Here is a 19243-nt window from a genome sequence, read left to right on the forward strand (position 1 = left end):
TTTTATCCAAAGCGACTTACATTACAGTTACAGTACACAACAGTGGCAACCTGGCAGTTGTGAGGCTTGAACCGGCAACCTTTTGATTACTGGACCAGTACCTTAACCACCAGGCTACAGCTCCAGTTCAGTGTAAGGACAGTAAATAGTGTAAATAAAATAGAGTAGAATAAAATAAAATAAGAAAATTATTAAAAAATATTAGCTATGAGATGCAATTACTATTATACATCAGTATGGTAATAACTATATAAAAAACACTATCTTCTATATGTAAATATATACATACAGTATGTACAAATATGTAAATATGTATAATAAAATAAATATAAATATGTACATTTTTTATAGTGACTGAATATATGTCCTTGTTAAATTAAAATAAAATTGATGCTATTATGTTTACATTTATAAGCACAGTCAAAAGAAAAGAGCACTTACTCATCAAAACAAACACAGAATGAGAGCCTCACCACGCATGCGCAGACGAATGAGAGCCTCACTACGCATGCTCCGATTCACGAAACTGATCTACGTATGGGGTGGATTCGTGAATTTGCGTAAGGTGCGTTTGTACTATACTTATTTACATTTTACACTATAATTTCCATAGATTTACACCTATTTTTGTATACGCAATGAAAAGTATTCAAATACTTACAATCTACAGTCAGAAATAAAAGAAAAACGACAAAATATTAATTAGATCCAAGAGATATGATATATGCTACTGCTAGCTTTAAGTGGCATCAAGGACACAAAACAACATCGTAAACTAACATTAAATGTGGTTAACATTATCTGTTATTTCTGATAATAATTAGGTTTACGTTTAATAATGCAAAGAAGCCTTTAAGTAAACAAATGAACCATCATCTCGACTACAGAAACATTGTTTTTAAGTGTGTGTGCAAATCAGGACAGTAATCAAGTACAGTTATGAAAATTTCAATATATAAACTTTATTTGTACTTGTAAATAGACACAGACAACAACTAAACACTCCTTGTGCAAAATAAGCAGCATAAACAATTTACACATAAACATTTACCACTACAAGAGCAACATGGTCGCTGTTCCACCCGCTCACAACCAACTTAGCTCATCAGTGCTGTTAACAGATGATCATTTATCCAAACAACGATTCCTGGCGTCCTTGCTGAGTTTGTCTCGGTGTGGATTCCTCTCATTTCGCGTCTGATTCTCCAGCTTTTACTGCTCCGAAAGAAGAATAAGTCATGTAAGAGTCTCTGCTGCTACTTTCACTAAACCGCTAACCAAAACAACACGTACAACGGTGACGCGTCGGTGACGTCACCTCGCTAAACACGTGACTGACAGAGACCTATTAGCAACTGTTGGAAGCTTAAAGCTATAATCTGCTGCTATAATAACGATTCCAATAACAAATAGAATATATTGTTAATTTTTTAATTCTATATGCCAAAATTTTTATTCATAGTAAAGTTATTAGGCTCCAGACCTACGTTACCTTTGTTTTTACTGGAATTTAATTCACTTCTGCAGTCTAATCTTATTAATAATGTAATGCATACTGAACTAATCTTTTATTATTATTTCTGTTATTATTATAATACATACCTATTTTTATTCATATGCTTATTGTTATTATTGGTATTATGTATACAGTACTATGTATATATATATCATTCCATATTAGTAAATAGCTAAAGTTATAACTTTATATTCATATTAATCATAGATATATGTTACTGATCTATCTATCTAGTTATCTGTCTGTTTCTCTATCTATCTATCTATCTATCTATCTATCTATCTATCTATCTATCTATCTATCTATCTATCTATCTATCTATCTATCTATCTATCTATCTATCTATCTATCTATCTATCTATCTATCTATCTATCTATCTATCTATCTACCCCCATATTTTGATAAGTTTGTTTAATAACAGAATGTGATGTTTGTAGTTAATTGTGCTGATACTCTATCCTGATCAATATTGTATATACAATGATTCTTTTTTTTCCTTTGTTATTTTTTGAAATGCAATAAAAAAATTTAAAAAAGACCTTTTAGCAACTAGTAATGAACTATTGAATCACTAAACCGATCTATCATTCATTTTAATGCGTATTATCATTTTCCACATCGTTTTGTGGTGTTTCTGCGCCATCATGTGGATCTTAAACCGTTTCCATGTCGTGTTTTAATAATAGCAGAATACACAGGTTGTCCTCACACTGACGAGCCAGCCCCCCCATACAATAACTCAAGACCCCTCCACCCTTGTTTCCAGCACTGGACTCTACATATATATATATATATATATATATATATATATATATATATTATAGTTGTATATAGTTGTAATTACCACACTGATGTATAATAGTAATTGCATGTCATAGCTAATATTTTTTTATAATTTTCTTATTTTTATTTGATTATACTATTTTATTTACTCTATTTACTGTACTTACACTGTACTGGATCTGCTGTAACACTCGAATTTCCCCCATGGGGATCAATAAAGGAATCTTATCTTATCTTATCTTAATATACGATGTATAAATCACACACTGAACACAATATGGCTGTTTTCTTCTTTTGATAGAAACAGTAGAGAGTGCAGTGCTAAAATACTCGTATATAAATGATAAACATGCGCATTTATTATCGACCGAAGTTCCACTTTTCTGGCTTTTTGTAAAATAAACAAAATACACAGAATCAGTGAAAAACTTACATTTATTTTCAGTTGGAGGTTTCTCATACAATCATATACAATAATATAATAAACTGAATTTTCACTGCACTTCTGCGGCTTACAAAAGTATTACTGGAGTACAAACGTTTTACTTTTAACTTTTAATTCTTTTTATTTAATTTTTATTCATTTACTGCTGTAAAATATTCCCACAGCTGCTCTCTCTCAGCCTCTCTCTCAGCCTCTCTCTCTCTCTCTCTCTCTCTCACTGTTACATGTGATTGGTCTCTTGACCTGAGCCGCTTAGTCACGTGACGGTACCCTAACAAAACACAGCAGAGCAGGAGGAGTATCTGGTGTGCAGCAGCATGTAAGATGTGAGAGGAGCGGAGACTGTACAGACATGGACTTTACTTTCTGATAAAACAGGAGAAACGTGCTGAATGTAGCGGAGAAAAAGTAACTACACTATCAATATTTGGATCGATCCGCCTGTCCCTAGTAATAAGGTTAGAATAGCCGTGTGAGGGTGTCAATACCTAGCCTAGCCAACTAGTTCACAGATGAGAAGCTGACTAAAACCCAAATAACTATTATAACTATACACTATACACCATAACTATTATTAAATATGAAGACTTGTGCAGTACACTAACTATACAAAATACATTACAGCTGTTAGCTTAGTCGCTAGTGTTAGCTGGTAAGCTAATTGCAGTGATTTCTGTTTCTATTAAGCACTCTGTATTTATAACTCTGTTATATTAGTATTGTAATACATTTTTTGTAAGTAGCTGCTCTCAGGGTTGTAGATAAATTCAGTCGTTTAAAGCGGTGAGATTTCTTGTTTCTGGTGCTTTACTTTCTCGCATGGTGTATCACCACCAAGTGGCTAACTCATACCACGTATTTGTGTTTGCTGGGTGAATAAATGTGTACATTTTTAATAGTGACCGAATATATGTGTGTCCTTGTTAATTTAAAATAAAAATATATGCCATTCTGTTTACATTTACAAGCACAAAGTCAAAAGAAAAGAGCTCTCATACCAATACACAAAAACACGGAATAAGAGCCTCACTGCGCATGCGCCGATTCATTTGCGAACAATGCCTAGGGTCCGCAAAGTGCGTAAGGTGCGTCCGTACTTTACGTAGGTAGAGTTTACACCATTATTTCCACTAAATTGCCCCTATTTCTGTATGTGCAAAGCAAATTATTATTATATTTATATTTTGTTGTCATATTGAGTTATTTGGCCTCATTAAGAGACAAAAAGGAGGCATCTAAATCAAACAATGCTGTACCAACACCCAATCATAGTGATACTGTACTAGAATTTGTGTTTGTTTTGGGGTTGTTTTGCTGCCAGCAGAACTGGTGCATTGCAGAGTGGTGGGAATAATAAACTAGCTAAAACACAATAAACTTTAGTCTTGAATTTCCCATTCAAAATCAGACTCAGACTCCGACTCAGCTTTATTGTCATTCAAAACCATGTACATGATTAGAACTAAATGCAGTTACTTAGGTCTCAGTGTGTGTAACATAATAAAATATAAATAACAAATAACTATGTTACGTATAAAAGACTTAAAAAAGGACTATTATACTACTATACGGGGACTATTTTACTCAGCAGAGAAGGATTATTCTGGTTCGCGTTTGTAGCATCTGTATTTAGACCGTGTGTCTCCGCCAGGCTCCCGTACTGGCTGTGTATTGATCCGAGTAGCGCTGCAGTGAATGGAAGATGGCGGAAGCTCCTCTCCAGACCTGCCGGTTTTTCTGTCACAGATGTTCGGAAGAGATCAGCCCGCGTCTCCCGGTAAGTCCGGGGTTTGAAACGGTTCGGGAATAAATATTAAAACAGATGTTTTATTTCATCAGGACATTTCTGTATTTGGTTTGGGTTCGATTATCCAGCGGCTAACATAGCAAACGGCTAAAGTAACTGGCTTGTAGCGGGCCGTGTTCCAAACCGAGTCCTGGTTTACTACAGAGTGTGTATAAATGACCGCGACCTTGCTGGTAATGTCCATACTATGTAGTGTGATAGGACGCGGTTTGGGATGCACGGACTACTAGATAACAAACGGACTAGCCTTAAATAGCACTGTTCTATGTTTGGTCGTTCTTAACGGGTCCTTTTGTCGGGTTTAGCTTGTCAGCGAGTTGCTAATCGACATTTTCTTATCTTATTTTTTTAGCCATTAATACTGCGCTTTAGTTGTTGTGACGTTAAATGTTGTTAGCCAGCTAGCTATGTAACTTCTAACATGTTTACTGTGTAGTAAAGGATGAATTATTTTACCTTCTTCCTAAACCACACACTAAACAGGTTACCATGGTATTAACCACGTGAATTTTGGTGGTGTTTTCTTTTAAAATACAGTTGAAAACAGTTGTTTGAGCTTTGGGACGCAGGCTTGTGTTTTAGCTATACATACCCTGCTAGTTGTCAAGTTGTTTTTGTTTGGAATGGCGATATGGCATGATGAAAAATAAGGTGTTGGACTCTTGGGTTTAATTTTGAATGTGCAGAGTACTTGAACTTTGCTCACCAGTAAAGCCACTGGCTGCTGCTGCTGCTGCCATATTTCATATAAAAATAAAACAAAGAAACGAATCTTGGAAGTGTGAAGCCTGAAGTGCACATCACTTGTTCCCTCTGAAGTAAAAGCTTTTTTATTGTATTATCTTATGACGACTCTACAGAAGGTCCTGGGTTCGATTCCCTGTTGAGGCGGTCTGTGTGGAGTTTGCATGTTCTCCCCGTGTCTGTGTGGGTTTCCTCCAGGGGCTCCGGTTTCCTCCCAGAGTCCAAAGACGTGCAAGTGAGGTGAATTGGAGACACATTTGACATTAAACTTGTGAACCGGTGAATCTTGTGTAACGAGTAACTACCATTTCTGTCATGAATGTAACCAAAGTGTGTAAAACATGACGTTAAAATCCTAATAAAGACTCTGCAAATGGTTGCAGTATGACAAATAAGTACTTGACTATTAGTGAAATAATGTTATGGGTACTATTTGATACACTGTATGGTATTTAGGACGCAACCTGCTCATTAGAAAATGCATTGATGTACTCTTATTTTCCCTACAACTTGGAAGTCTGCTGCAGGGACCCAGTAGATTTGTTTATTAATGCATTCCTACTTGACTATTCACTTGAACTTTAGCAATGCCATTGATCCAACAGTGTTTTTGGCCTTTACATCACGTAGACAGGAGTTTGGAAAGGCCCCTTGTAATCAATCGGCTGGTCAGCACCTGTCCTGGGTTGTATTTCCATGGAAATCCCCAGAAGGCACTGGCTCAGGGTCAGTCGAGCTGTTCACCTAACATTTCACACAGAATTGTGAGAATACATCATTCCTACTGGCTTTGTGTATGAGTTTGACAACCTACCAAACCACAATCCCAACCTCTAGTACAAAAGTGCATCCTGAAACAAGCAAACGGGCCAGTTTCCAGCACTATGCATGAAAAACTTAAACAAAAATTCACAGGATAGCCAGAACAGAATGAAACACCTGAAAATCAGATTAAATGCAAGATATGCCATGCACAAGCAAGGAGGACAATAACGGGCGCAAAAACATAGAACTGGAAAAACCTGATAATCAATATAACTACTGCATTCACTTACAACAGAACAAGAAATAGCAAACAGACTGGCAGGAATCTTTGGGAAAAATATAGTAAAAAAAAAAAAAAAAAAAAAAAAAAAAAGGCAACTAACACAGAACCACACAACCAACTCCAGAACTTCTTGACAGAGACACATGCCACAGCAGGAGACCAAAATCTGTTAACACCAACCAGATGGCAATGTAAAAACGTGAACATGGTGACCATGCCCATGGACCCTGGAAAAATGCAATAAGCTAAGCCAAATGCAATGCGGTATTAGGAAGGGAAGACGCACACTAGACCATCTGATCAGAATAGTGTAAAAGAAACATGCAGTGATCTTTTCTGACCTGAGAAAGCCTTAAATTGAATTGTAGTGTATATTTTACTATATTTTCTTTTAGTTTTCATGTTTTAATTGCTTATCTCTCTTGTTTTATTTTCATATTTCTTAAATTGTAGGGTATATTTTACAATATTTTCTTTTAATTTTTCACGTTCTTAATTTTTTATCTCTCTTGTTTAAATTTCATGCTCTCTTAATTGTAACTAAATGTTTGCAAGAAGTCTTTCTGAGATTCTAGATCTCAGGAATGTTTTAATGCTTTTAATTAAAAAAAATTTCCTTATGTAAAGCACTTTGAATTGCCACTGTGTATGAAAGGTGCTATACAAATAAACTTGCCTTGCCTTAAAGATCTCCAAGATATGGGGCACAGAGGCTGATTCCAATCATGGATCCTAGTGGCAGTGGGCTAGTGGAATTTACTGCTGTGCCACCTAAGCACCCGTACACCTCTAATTCATATATAATCAATATACACCATTGTGTATGGATTATTTTTATGCATGCATTTATTTATTTATAGAATTGGGCGACACGGTGGCTCAGTGGGTAGCACTGTCCCCTCACAGCAAGAAGGTCCTGGGTTCGATCCCCAGATGGGTTCTAAAAACTCAGAACTAGTATCTGGACAAAATGTACTTGCTAGGTGGAATTGTGTGTATCTGTTTTGTCCTGGTGAATGGATTCTTTTAGTTCAGTGAAAGGATGTATGGTGCTGGTGGCTCTCTGGTATTTTTGGCTGTCTTTCCCTGTCATTGTACACAGGGTCTAGAATGAACTTGCAGACTATTAAGCTTTGTGTTAAAAGTACTGAATAGCTAGTTGTATGTACTCCCATGCTGGTCAGTAGGTTGCTGGGATTTGAAATGCTGTGTGGGTAGTTCTGGCTCTTGTAGGGCTCGGTCAGTGTGTTAGACTGACACCGTTTACATGAATATAGCACCCACGTTTTGTTAAAAAACAGCATGCTGCTGTTTTACATTTGACATTTTCCATTGCTTGCTAGCAGACACACAGCTTGGTTACTGTATGAATCTCAGCATTGGTTTTCTAATCATATTGAGACTGAAATCAATGTGATTGAGCCACTCATAATTAAGGAAGTGCAGGGGAAATGTTTAACTTTATTGATTAGTCTATTGATTTTCTGTCAAATGGAAGTACAAGCTAAAGTCAGCTTTGTTTATCTTTTAAGTACATATAGTAAGCTGCCCAAAGTCTGAGACCTCTACTAAACATGTTTTTTTCCAGTTTTAATGAATTGTTTTTTTTATTACCCATCATGCAGTCAGCATACCAATTTCATTGAAAAAAAAAATACATCTCTTAGTATTTAAATTTCAGAATTTAGTATTTGGCTCTTCTGAAATGCTTTGCACAGAAAGGTCAGATTTCCTTGAGTCTTATCTTTCTTTTTCTTTATCTTTCCATTGAGGCACGTGTTCAGACGACTTTGAGCAAACAGGATTTGATCTACTCAACAGAAGCTCGTTTAATTCATTCAGCCGTTGTTCACCTATAATAAATATGAACATACCAAATGCTGGTGGCGCTATCGGCCAGTGGGGCATCTACATACAGTCATCATTGGCTGTGTCTTAATGGAGGGAGTGGCTGAGGACCCATTATGGATTGGCATGTTTGGCCTGTTTGAGTTGCAATCTAAGACTTTTTGTAGTTGTTTACCAAGAGGTTCGTCTACATGAAATAAAAGCACCTACAAAGACCATGATTGTACATCATTTAATGTAAATCAAGTGGGTCATTATTTTGCTTAGATTTGCTTAGATAAATACTAAAGACTGTATTTATATCTTTGATAGGACTACATCTGTCCACGGTGTGAGTCCGGTTTCATTGAGGAGTTACCAGAGGAGACGAGGTATGTTCCATAGCTTTTGAAAACTGATTCATGTGTAGCTAATAGGACTGACAGCAGCCTGCCATTTTTCCCTCTCAATAAATATGATCAAGCTGGCGTTTAAACCAGCAGCCCTGCTTTTATATCCTGAGTGGAGCTAAGCAGTAATTTTGTTACACCAGCTAGTGTGGTTAAAGAAATATAATACAGTAATAATATTGTGCATGACAGAATTACATTAGAATTTATTCTAAATTGTGTAAGCTTATGTATGCTTAAAAAGGCATTTTTTTAAAACAGGCTTCCACTAAAGATGCATCCTTCTGGTTTAATTGGTGCCGAACCAGAGGTCATATTATCACACAGCATCTTGTAGGAATGAGATATTTGGTCATTAGCAGAGATTGAGTATTCGCTTTAGTCCACTTGTGGGTGACTGCTGGTAAACAGCAGCTGTTTAAAGTGGTGTGTCCTTTATCACACAACTGCAAATTTTAGCACCTTCCACAAAGGATTCAGTGTAGGACTCACAGTTGGCCAGTTCGGAATGGTCCTGTGTTTTCTTCTCATTCGTTTTAATGTGCATTTCGGGTCATTGTCCTTATCCAGCTTTGACATTGGGCTGTATGTTCCACTCAAAAATGTCTTTTTTTCTGACTTTATTGCTACTGACACTCAGTGCCTGAGGGAGCAAAGCAACCCCAAAACATAATTGAGCCTCTTCCTGGAAGTGTTTTGTAGTAGGCATTGTGTACTTAACCAAAAGCTCTAATAAATTATTTACATTTGTTGTTGGAAAGAAAAACCATGGATGTTACTGCCAATGGCTAAAAACAAAATCAATCAGCACATTGGTTAAACTTCACGGCTCATGAGTGTGTAGTGGGTAGGACCATACAGTTGGAACTAATATACGTTCAAAGAATGTGCAGCTATGATCATGGTGTATAAATACTAAAATTGGTGTATAAATGCTAGTATTTACATTGGAGGTAACAATACTTAAAGTAGTGTAGTGTGTTTGTAACTAGGTTTAATCTTTTTGATTCACCTTGATGTGACATGATGGTTTATGTTGGGTTTTTCGCCTCCAGTACAGAAAATGGGTCCTCGTCCACGAGTAATCAGAATCGACCTTCATTTGAGGTAAGTGTACAAACATCCTGCAGTAAAGTTCAAGATTTTATATCCACCTCACTATCATATCATTTACTAGACTTCATGATGTTTTTTCAGAATGTGGACCCGACATTGTTTACGTTTCCACACCCATACGGCCAGCTGGCTCTGGGCATCTTTGGCGAGGGCTTCGACCTCCGGACGGGCATGCCCTCTGAAGATGGACGTGACGCAGAGAACCGACGGGAGCGGGACATGGCATCACGTCAGCGGTACGGAGCCAGGCAACCTCGCGGACGCCACGTTCCGCGGAGACAAGGGACGCGGCATGAAGGAGTGCCCACTTTAGAGGGGTAAGAATCGAACAGGCCAAGTTACTTTAAAAACCATTGACTATTCATGTATGAAACAGTAGTTGTTGCCTGGACTAAATTGCTCGCGTGCTTGAGTTCAGATACCAGATCTGTAATCATTTGCTTATAATTGTGCCTTTATGAATATGAAAATAAACATTAGATCTGTTGGTTAAAAGACAGGTTTAACCACTCAAGCTATCTGCTCTGTTATCTCTGACGTAATGGAATGATTTGCTTATGTGTTTTAACAGAATAATTCAGCAGTTAGTAAATGGAATCATCGCACCAACCGCTATGCCAAACATGGGCTTGGGACCATGGTATGTTAATATAGTAATATAATGTTATAATGTATGTTATTTTTTTTTTTTTCATGTACTTAAAGTGCAACAAATATTTATAAACACTTTAAATCTATTGGTTAATTGATTCTGATGATACTGAGTGCAAAATAGCATTTCTGCAATAGTTGAATCTGAAAGGTGGGACATGTCACCTTCAGGATGACATCACAAATTAGTAAACCAATAAGCAACAGAACACGACAGGGAGTAAGTCATAACAAAGAATTCCTGCAGACACACCCATGTAAATGAAGGCTGTGTAACTGAGTTCTATTCTCTCTGTCTTCAGCTCTTTTATAAAGCAGTAAACTAGTTTTAAAATGAGGTTTTTAAGTAACTTAACGTTATATTGCAGATATAACATTGCTAGAAGGCTGTTACTTGATTCTATCATTTTTTAGGGGAATGCTACATTCAAATCCAATGGACTACGCATGGGGTGCCAATGGATTAGACGCCATTATAACACAGGTACAGCAGGAGCACAATTTTACTGTTTTATACACTTATAAATTAATGAAGTTTGCTATTGTTTACAAAAACTAGGATTGCTGATTACCGAAGTCGATCATGGTCGTTAAAGATTGCATAAAAGGTTTGCAAGTTTTAGCATCGGGGGAGAGCATTTTGATCTAGGCACTAATTTTTATTTCAGTACTTGATTAATTGATTATGTTTTATATTATTGGGTTAGTCTACACATGCTCCCTCTGACATGTGTAGTCACTGACCATTTCTTTTAACCAGCCAAAGGTGGGGTCTTACAGAGCAAAGTATTGCATACATTGACCACCTAAGGAGGATGGAGGTGCTTACTGAGTCTGGTTTTACTACTGGTCTCTTCCTGTAAGTAGTTTTCCTTGCCACTGTCACCCTCCTTGGTCTGTCTGTCCTGGATTCTGTAAAGCTGCTTTGAGACCATGTCTATTATAAACAGTGCTACACAAATAAATGTGACTTGACTTGACTACAGAGTCATGCGCTACTACTCGTGAATGAACCATCTTTTGTGCAGGTGCCCCGACCAGCCAGCAGAGGCCACAGTTCCAGTAGCAATAAGGAAATCTGGTCAACCATTATAGTACTCAAGTCACAGCCAGTTGTGTCTGTGTGGGCCCACAGCCAGTCGATAGCACAGCTAAAAGGTGGACTCGAGCTCAATATCTCCGCCATTCGAGTTTTAATATAACATTTTAATCACTTAAAAAAAAAAAAAAAAAAAAAAAGAATTTTAATTATTTGTTATATGACATGACAAGTCACTGGGGGGTGGAGGGCAGCTCCATATAATTTTCATTAACTATAGTGCTTTAACCCAACCAGCCTGATGTCACAGGGGAGAAAACCTGCTTCTGGGGTTTCTTTTTTTCCCACCTCTTCATTGATTTTGTTGTTGTTTGTCTTCCCGCAGTTATTAAATCAGTTTGAAAATACAGGTCCGCCTCCCGCAGACAGAGAAAAGATCAAAAACCTCCCGACAGTTCAGATCACAGAGGAGCACGTGGGTGAGTATGCACCAGCAGAGTCTATTTATTCCCACTGCATTGTGGGAAGTAATTGAGAAACCCTGTACAAACATTGAGGGTAAAGAGTGTGTAACAATATTCCATCCTGACAAAATCTGGTTCGGTTGGTGACCGCAGTTCATATTTACATGAGATTTGCCTGCATTTAGCTGAGTTTAAACTTTTGGGTGGTGGATTTAAAAGCTGCTTGGTGGCTGCTTAATTTTGTAAAGTTCTTGATTATAACCTAACCGGTGTTAAGCATGCATGGTACACTTTACCTGCTGGGTAATATATTAAGCTAAGAACTTACTGAAGAACAAAAAGTGGAAACTATCAAATGCAAAGGAAGTGTGGCAGACTTGAACTTGGTTCACCAAGAACTTTGCATTTGCATTGCTAAATGTTTATTTGAGAAATCAGCCGACTGCTTTCCTGTTTGAGTCCAGCTGTGTATTCATGAAAATCGTAGATGTGCTGTTGGTCACATGTTTGAATCTGCCAACCACAGATATTGTATTTACTACAGAAATCGGCGATGAACAAACTGCTTGTCACAGCAAATTCATTTTCAAATGAGGTTATTTTCATAAGCTAAAAACTTAATCTACTACTTAGTCACACCAACCCAACTGTTGGAAAGCAACCAACGCTACAGGAAAACGGCCGTTGGGAACTAGTAATATACATGCTATACCCCATGATGGGGCTCTACTAAATGGAAAATGTGTTTAATTTCACGCACCTTGTTTTTCAAACATCACAGATTTCTTGGCAGCCATTAAATAACACTCATAAATTAAATTATGTCCATGTTTTGCCACCACAGAATTGGTTAGGAGTTGTCCAAACTCAGTTACCCGGGTTGTGTTTTTACCTGCTTTAGACTTCGACATCTTGGACATTTTGTCTAACCGATTGCTAGTGTAACCAGGGTGTCTTTAGAGTTTACTGAGTTTATTAAGAAAGAAATATACTGTACATAGACAAACTATCAGGAGCATAATACTTTACTGGCTTGTTTCTTTGGAGGCGCAGCACAGACTACATAGAGATGATCACATGTGTAGAGAAGCACACTTTTCCATTGATTGTGGAATCCTTAAAGGGACAAAATGCACTCGATACTAAACACAAACATCAAACATTGTTGGCACACTACACCACAGAAAGGCCTGTTACACTAACTTATATGCTGTATGATTGCTACGGCCGCTGTATATTGCAGCAAATTGCATGTTTCATGGGAAACTGCTCATTTCACGGTCTGTGACGCAATTTTTAAGGCACTGTATTTCTCCTGTTCTTTTACAGGTGCGGGTTTAGAATGTCCTGTGTGTAAAGAAGACTATACAGAGGGGGAGAGTGTTCGACAACTTCCATGCAATCACCTCTTTCACAATAACTGTATAGTGCCCTGGCTCGAACAGGTAACTATAGTTTTATAAGATTGTGCATAATTGCTAATCAGCCTTGTGGTAATGCATTATTTAACTGTGTCAGGTGGTTGCCAGGTTGGTAGCACGGCTAAGATTCAAACATGGAGCGTGAGCTCTGTACGGACGTGGGCTCCTAAGTGGACTGAGTGCCTATATTCTGGAGCCAACAAACATACTAAACTGTTAATTATTGATATATATTTATAGTATAAATTATGGTATAATGATATATTTATGGTGTAAAGATATATTTATGATAAATGATTGTATAATTATGTATTTATGGTATAAACAATGATATTATATGTTTATGGTATAAACAATGGTATAATTATATATTTATGGTATAAATGATGGTATAAATATATATTTATGATATAAACGATGGTATAATTATATATTTATGGTATAAACAATGGTATAATTATATATTTATGGTATAAATATATATTTATGGTATAAACAATGGTATAATTATATATTTATGGTATAAACAATGGTATAATTATATATTTATGGTATAAACAATGGTATAATTATATATTGATGGTATAAACAATGGTATAATTATATATTTATGGTATAAATGATGGTATAAATATATATTTATGGTATAAATGATGGTATAAATATATATTTATGGTATAAACAATGGTATAATTATATATTTATGGTATAAATGATGGTATAAATATATATTTATGGTATAAATGATGGTATAAATATATGTTTATGGTATAAACGATGGTATAAATATATATTTATGGTATAAACGATGGTATAAATATATATTTATGGTATAAACAATGGTATAATTATATATTTATGGTATAAACAATGGTATAATTATATATTTATGGTATAAACAATGGTATAATTATATATTTATGGTATAAACAATGGTATAATTATATATTTATGGTATAAACGATGGTATAATTATATATTTATGGTATAAACAATGGTATAATTATATATTGATGGTATAAACAATGGTATAATTATATATTTATGGTATAAATGATGGTATAAATATATATTTATGGTATAAATGATGGTATAAATATATATTTATGGTATAAACGATGGTATAATTATATATTTATGGTATAAACAATGGTATAATTATATATTTATGGTATAAATATATATTTATGGTATAAACAATGGTATAATTATATATTTATGGTATAAACAATGGTATAATTATATATTTATGGTATAAACGATGGTATAATTATATATTTATGGTATAAACAATGGTATAATTATATATTGATGGTATAAACAATGGTATAATTATATATTTATGGTATAAATGATGGTATAAATATATATTTATGGTATAAATGATGGTATAAATATATATTTATGGTATAAACGATGGTATAAATATATATTTATGGTATAAATATATATTTATGGTATAAACAATGATATAATTATATATTTATGGTATAAACAATGGTATAATTATATATTTATGGTATAAACAATGGTATAATTATATATTTATGGTATAAATGATGGTATAAATATATATTTATGGTATAAATGATGGTATAAATATATATTTATGGTATAAATGATGGTATAATTATATATTTATGGTATAAATGATGGTATAATGATATAAAATTTATGGTATAATTCATTTAAATCCCCGAGCTTCTTTTAAAGTAACTACCACGGCTTGCTAGCATTTAGGACACAGCCTTCGTTTCAGAACTGAATCCTAATTGACTCCATTAGTGCTTTATCAGCTTGTTAATGGACTGTATGCATGCGTTTCCATTTCAGCACGACACGTGTCCGGTGTGCAGAAAGAGCCTGAGCGGCCAGAACACAGCCACAGACCCTCCCGGCTTATCAGGGATGAACTTCTCTCCTTCCTCATCATCCTCTTCCACCTCCAGCTCTCCCAGCAACGAGAACGCTGCCAACAATTCCTAAACCCCCCTCAGTGCTCACACACATACAAACACACGCAGAGCCACCGAAACAACCGTTTATCACAATTCACCATATCATCTCAGAGTGCAAGCGTCGCCAATAGCTTAAATCTACCAGTCGAGCTTTTTGTCTGACCTTTTTTCTACATTAATCTGAGTAACGCAGAACCTGCTATGGAGAGCTGAGCGTGTGGCGGAGCGCTTTGAAGCTCCAGTTCACTCTTAGTTCTGCCGTAATTGCAGTATTAAAGAGGAGGTGAAAAGGCCGAGCTGAAACCTGACTATAATCTTCTAGAAAGCACCCTTTAATGCCAGCAACTCGTCGTCAGCTTCATTATCATCAGCGGATTCACTGGAACATATGCCAAAGGACATTGAAATAGAAAAAAAACAATTACACCCCCCCCTCCGTTCCACACACACCACATTCACCTGAGTTCATTCATTCAATCCCTGGCTTTTTTAACAGTGAACTGAAGCATGATTGTTCCTCATGGCTTTTTTTAAACAATGGAAGGGCAGTTCTATTCAGCGCAGTGATTTTAATTTAGAAACTGACTTTGGGGTTAAAAAGGGAAAAAAACAGAGGACGTACAGAAGCAATGCAGAACTCATTCAGGTCCAGAGGTTTGCACGTACGCACACCCAGCCAGTACCTGTATTTGAATGTCTTTTTACTAGGTAAGACTTGAAGTCTCTCGATCCAATAAAAGGGGACCCCTTCGCCTAGAACCACTTTTGTACTTTTTTTTTATAACTTTCTGTTTGATTTCTTTTTTATTCATATATCAGCGGCTGGGACGAGGCGTATAATGAGTGGTATTTATTAAGGAGAATATAGTTCAGAAAAAAAGCCAGCTGATGTGAGAACATTACAAAAAGAATAGCCAAGCTTCAGTTTTATTTTGTATTAATTATTTATTTGAACACGATTTACATTTTCCCTCACTAGTAGATTAATGAATAAGTATAATAAGAGTGCAGCAGGTAGAAAATGCCATAGTATGATCCATTGATCAATTTATAATTTTTTTTTTTTTTTTTTTTTTTTTTTTAGATTTTACGTTGATTTATGCTGCCTGTGTTTCCCCCTCATCCTTAGTCTGTAACACTGAGTACTTTTTATTTTTGCCACACATGCAGCGACTCTCAGTTCAGTGCAATTATTCTTAACTTATTCTAAGTGAAATGATTTGATTTTTCTAAATCATAATAAATTGAAAATAGAATGTGCTTCTCCTGATATGATGTAAAATAGAGTCATTTCTAGGCATAGTTGTGATTCATGTTTTCTGTTGACTATTTGCCTCTTTAATAATTAAACTAACGCACATACACTAAAATTAACCTTAATTAGTACAAATCCTACACCATAGATGGAAGTGACCAAAAATAACAAATAAAACATGTCAGTGATTTTATATGAATTAACTTCAACAAAATAAATATCACCATTGCCAAACCAAACACACACACACGATTGCATATAATCGTGAGGGTCATGTACACCGACTAGGCATAACATTATGACCACTGACAGGTGAAGTGAATAACACTGATTATCTCATCATCACGGCACCTGTTAGTGGGCGGGATATATTAGGCAGCTAGTGAACATTTTATCCTCAAAGTTGATGTTCGAAGCAGGAAAAATGGGCGAGCTGACTGGGTGGCTTGACGACTGGGTCAGAGCATCTCCAAAACTGCAGCTCTTGTGGGGTGTTCCAGGTCTGCAGTGGTCAGTATCTGTCAAAAGTGGTCCAAGGAAGGAACAGTGGTAAACCAGCCAAGGCTCATTGATGTACGTGGGGAGCGAAGGCTGCCCCTATGTGGTCCGATCCAACAGACGAGCTACTGCAGCTCAAATTGCTAAAGAAGTTAATGCTGGTTCTGATAGAAAGGTGTCAGACTCCATGCCTTGATGGGTCAGGGCTGTTTTGGCAGCAAAAGGGGGAACCAACACAATATTAGGAAGGTGGTCATAATGTTATGCCCGATCGGTGTATGTCACGGCAGACATTTCTGAAAGAAGTTTTTTTGTGCGTTTGGCTTATTGTCCATCTGGTACACAGTTGTCCTTGATTAAGGAATTTTGAAATAGTCATCATCATCATTTTTTGTTCACTTTCTGCAAAAGACCCATTTCTTATTCATTTGCAGATGTACTTTTGGCAACCCTCATAAAGGAATAAGTGCACACAGTACCCAAAAACAGGCTTTTAACTGCAATAAAAATTTTTTTTGATGATTAATAGTCATTTTCAATCATGTACAGTGTTCTCCAATGGTTGGTACTCTTGGTAAAAATAAAGGATGAAAAAAGGTTAAAAATAAAAATATAACCTTTGATTAGTAATTCAATTTATTCTATGTTTTAAACCATGTGTTCTTCATTATACCAAGATACTTCTGAATTCCTGAATCTTTACATTTCTTGATTATGATGGTCTGAAGGTTTGGTCTGCAAGGACCAGTTTCTTCTACGTGGGTTTAGCCATTAAGACAAGCAAGTCATCCTTTTTTTTTTAAATAGAAAATTAGGACTGATATTCATCAGAGAAACTGGCAGATTACATTAAACACTAGTAATATATACATTATATGCAATAGTAATTCATTAAAGAGGAGTCTCTTTGTGTACTTAACACTTTTTTTTCAAGAACAGTCAAGTTTACCTATCTGACAACTGTTTAACAACAAAGTGTTTTCTCTTACACTGGCCAATTTAGACTTTTTAATCATTTTTTTAAAGGCTTAAAACAGAACCAATGTCCTCAGTATCTTTATCACTATTCCAGTCATCAGTTTTCCCATAATTGCAACCCCTACCAAGCTTTAATTAGCTTTAATTAATAATTACTTACTAAGCAGAATCCAGCAGAAGTTGTTGGCTATTTCAGTTAGAAACATCCAACATATATTTTTACCAAATATGAAACTTGACCATATAAAACAGTTGTTTGTAGTGGACTCACTAGGCATTATCTGGAATTATACTGAGTATTATTTTTTTTTACATACTACTCACACGGTCTGTGTTGCTCCTGTACTAATGAGCTCCTGAAGTCCCCAGCCTGCCTTTTGGCCACATTGACTCATTCCTCTTTTACAGCCTGGGGATTCTAAGTCCGATGTGGAATAAAAGGAGATCATCACACTCATTATCACCTTACATGTGTGTAATGTGTGATCAAGCAGCGCTCAGTTCATAGCTTATAGACGGCCAGCTTCTTTTTTAATTGTGTGGTTATATAGACAGGTTATACAGTTATACAGCCTTTCAATTTCCTTTGGATTTGATCTTGTCAGAGACTCGTTTATGTTACTACATTTGGAGTCATTTCAGTAGTTTTAGATGTTTGTTTCTTGTCAGCATTGCACTTGCTCTTGATTCAGTTCTTGCATGGCACTCAGTAGGAAAAATACTGAGTGACCTCTTTTTGTAGAACATGTTTTATTGTGGGTTGATAAACACTGGTTTTCATTATTTTTTTTTTTTTCATTTTAGCCAATGTCTGACAATCTGGATCAATGAACATTTGGGCTGATTTTGTAGTCTTTCCTAGCTTCATAATTCTAACACTCAGGTCGTCTTAAACTTGACTTGAGGCATGGTTCTCAAATAGATTTTACCTAATAGACATCTTTTTAACTGGAACATGACTTTGGGAAGGACATGACTAGTAAGATTGTACGGTATTAGTTTGAGCAGAGTGTTTGTTTACTATTAACACTGGAGAAGAATCGAATTATAATTTTTGAGGTACTAATGCACAAATTCAGGTTATTCAGATAGAGGTGCAACTATACTTGTAACACAGATGTGAATATTTCACTTTTACAAACTAGTCTGTGTTATTCCTTATTCCTGAAACATCACATGACACAAAATATGCAAACTGTCCCACTGATGCAAAAACAGGGTGCAGGGTATGAGTGACTTTACAAGTCAATGAGTTCAGACTTTTCATTGCAGACAGTTTGAT

The 19243-nt window shown here is 35.9% G+C and overlaps 1 protein-coding gene across 1 annotated transcript; it reads left to right on the forward strand.

The window, feature by feature from the left end:
• The first annotated feature begins 3014 nt into the window (after positions 1–3014).
• On the forward strand, positions 3015–15992 carry rnf126 (ring finger protein 126). The gene is made up of 10 exons (XM_062987786.1): positions 3015–3153; positions 4397–4522; positions 8505–8563; positions 9637–9688; positions 9779–10014; positions 10269–10337; positions 10763–10832; positions 11773–11866; positions 13181–13296; positions 15106–15992. The coding sequence occupies exons 2-10, from the start codon at positions 4448–4450 to the stop codon at positions 15256–15258; spliced, it is 924 nt and encodes a 307-aa protein (XP_062843856.1). The 5' UTR covers positions 3015–3153; positions 4397–4447; the 3' UTR covers positions 15259–15992.
• Positions 15993–19243: the final 3251 nt, after the last annotated feature.

This window comes from Trichomycterus rosablanca, chromosome 25 (assembly GCF_030014385.1).
Source record: "Trichomycterus rosablanca isolate fTriRos1 chromosome 25, fTriRos1.hap1, whole genome shotgun sequence".
NCBI lineage: Eukaryota > Metazoa > Chordata > Actinopteri > Siluriformes > Trichomycteridae > Trichomycterus > Trichomycterus rosablanca.

Coding starts and splice junctions, on each gene's coding strand:
- rnf126 (XM_062987786.1), top strand. CDS start 4,448: ATGGCGGAAGCTCCTCTCCAGACCTGCCGGTTTTTCTGTCACAGATGT. Junction 4,523..8,504: donor AGATCAGCCCGCGTCTCCCG/GTAAGTCCGGGG, acceptor TATCTTTGATAG/GACTACATCTGTCCACGGTG. Junction 10,015..10,268: donor GGAGTGCCCACTTTAGAGGG/GTAAGAATCGAA, acceptor GTGTTTTAACAG/AATAATTCAGCAGTTAGTAA.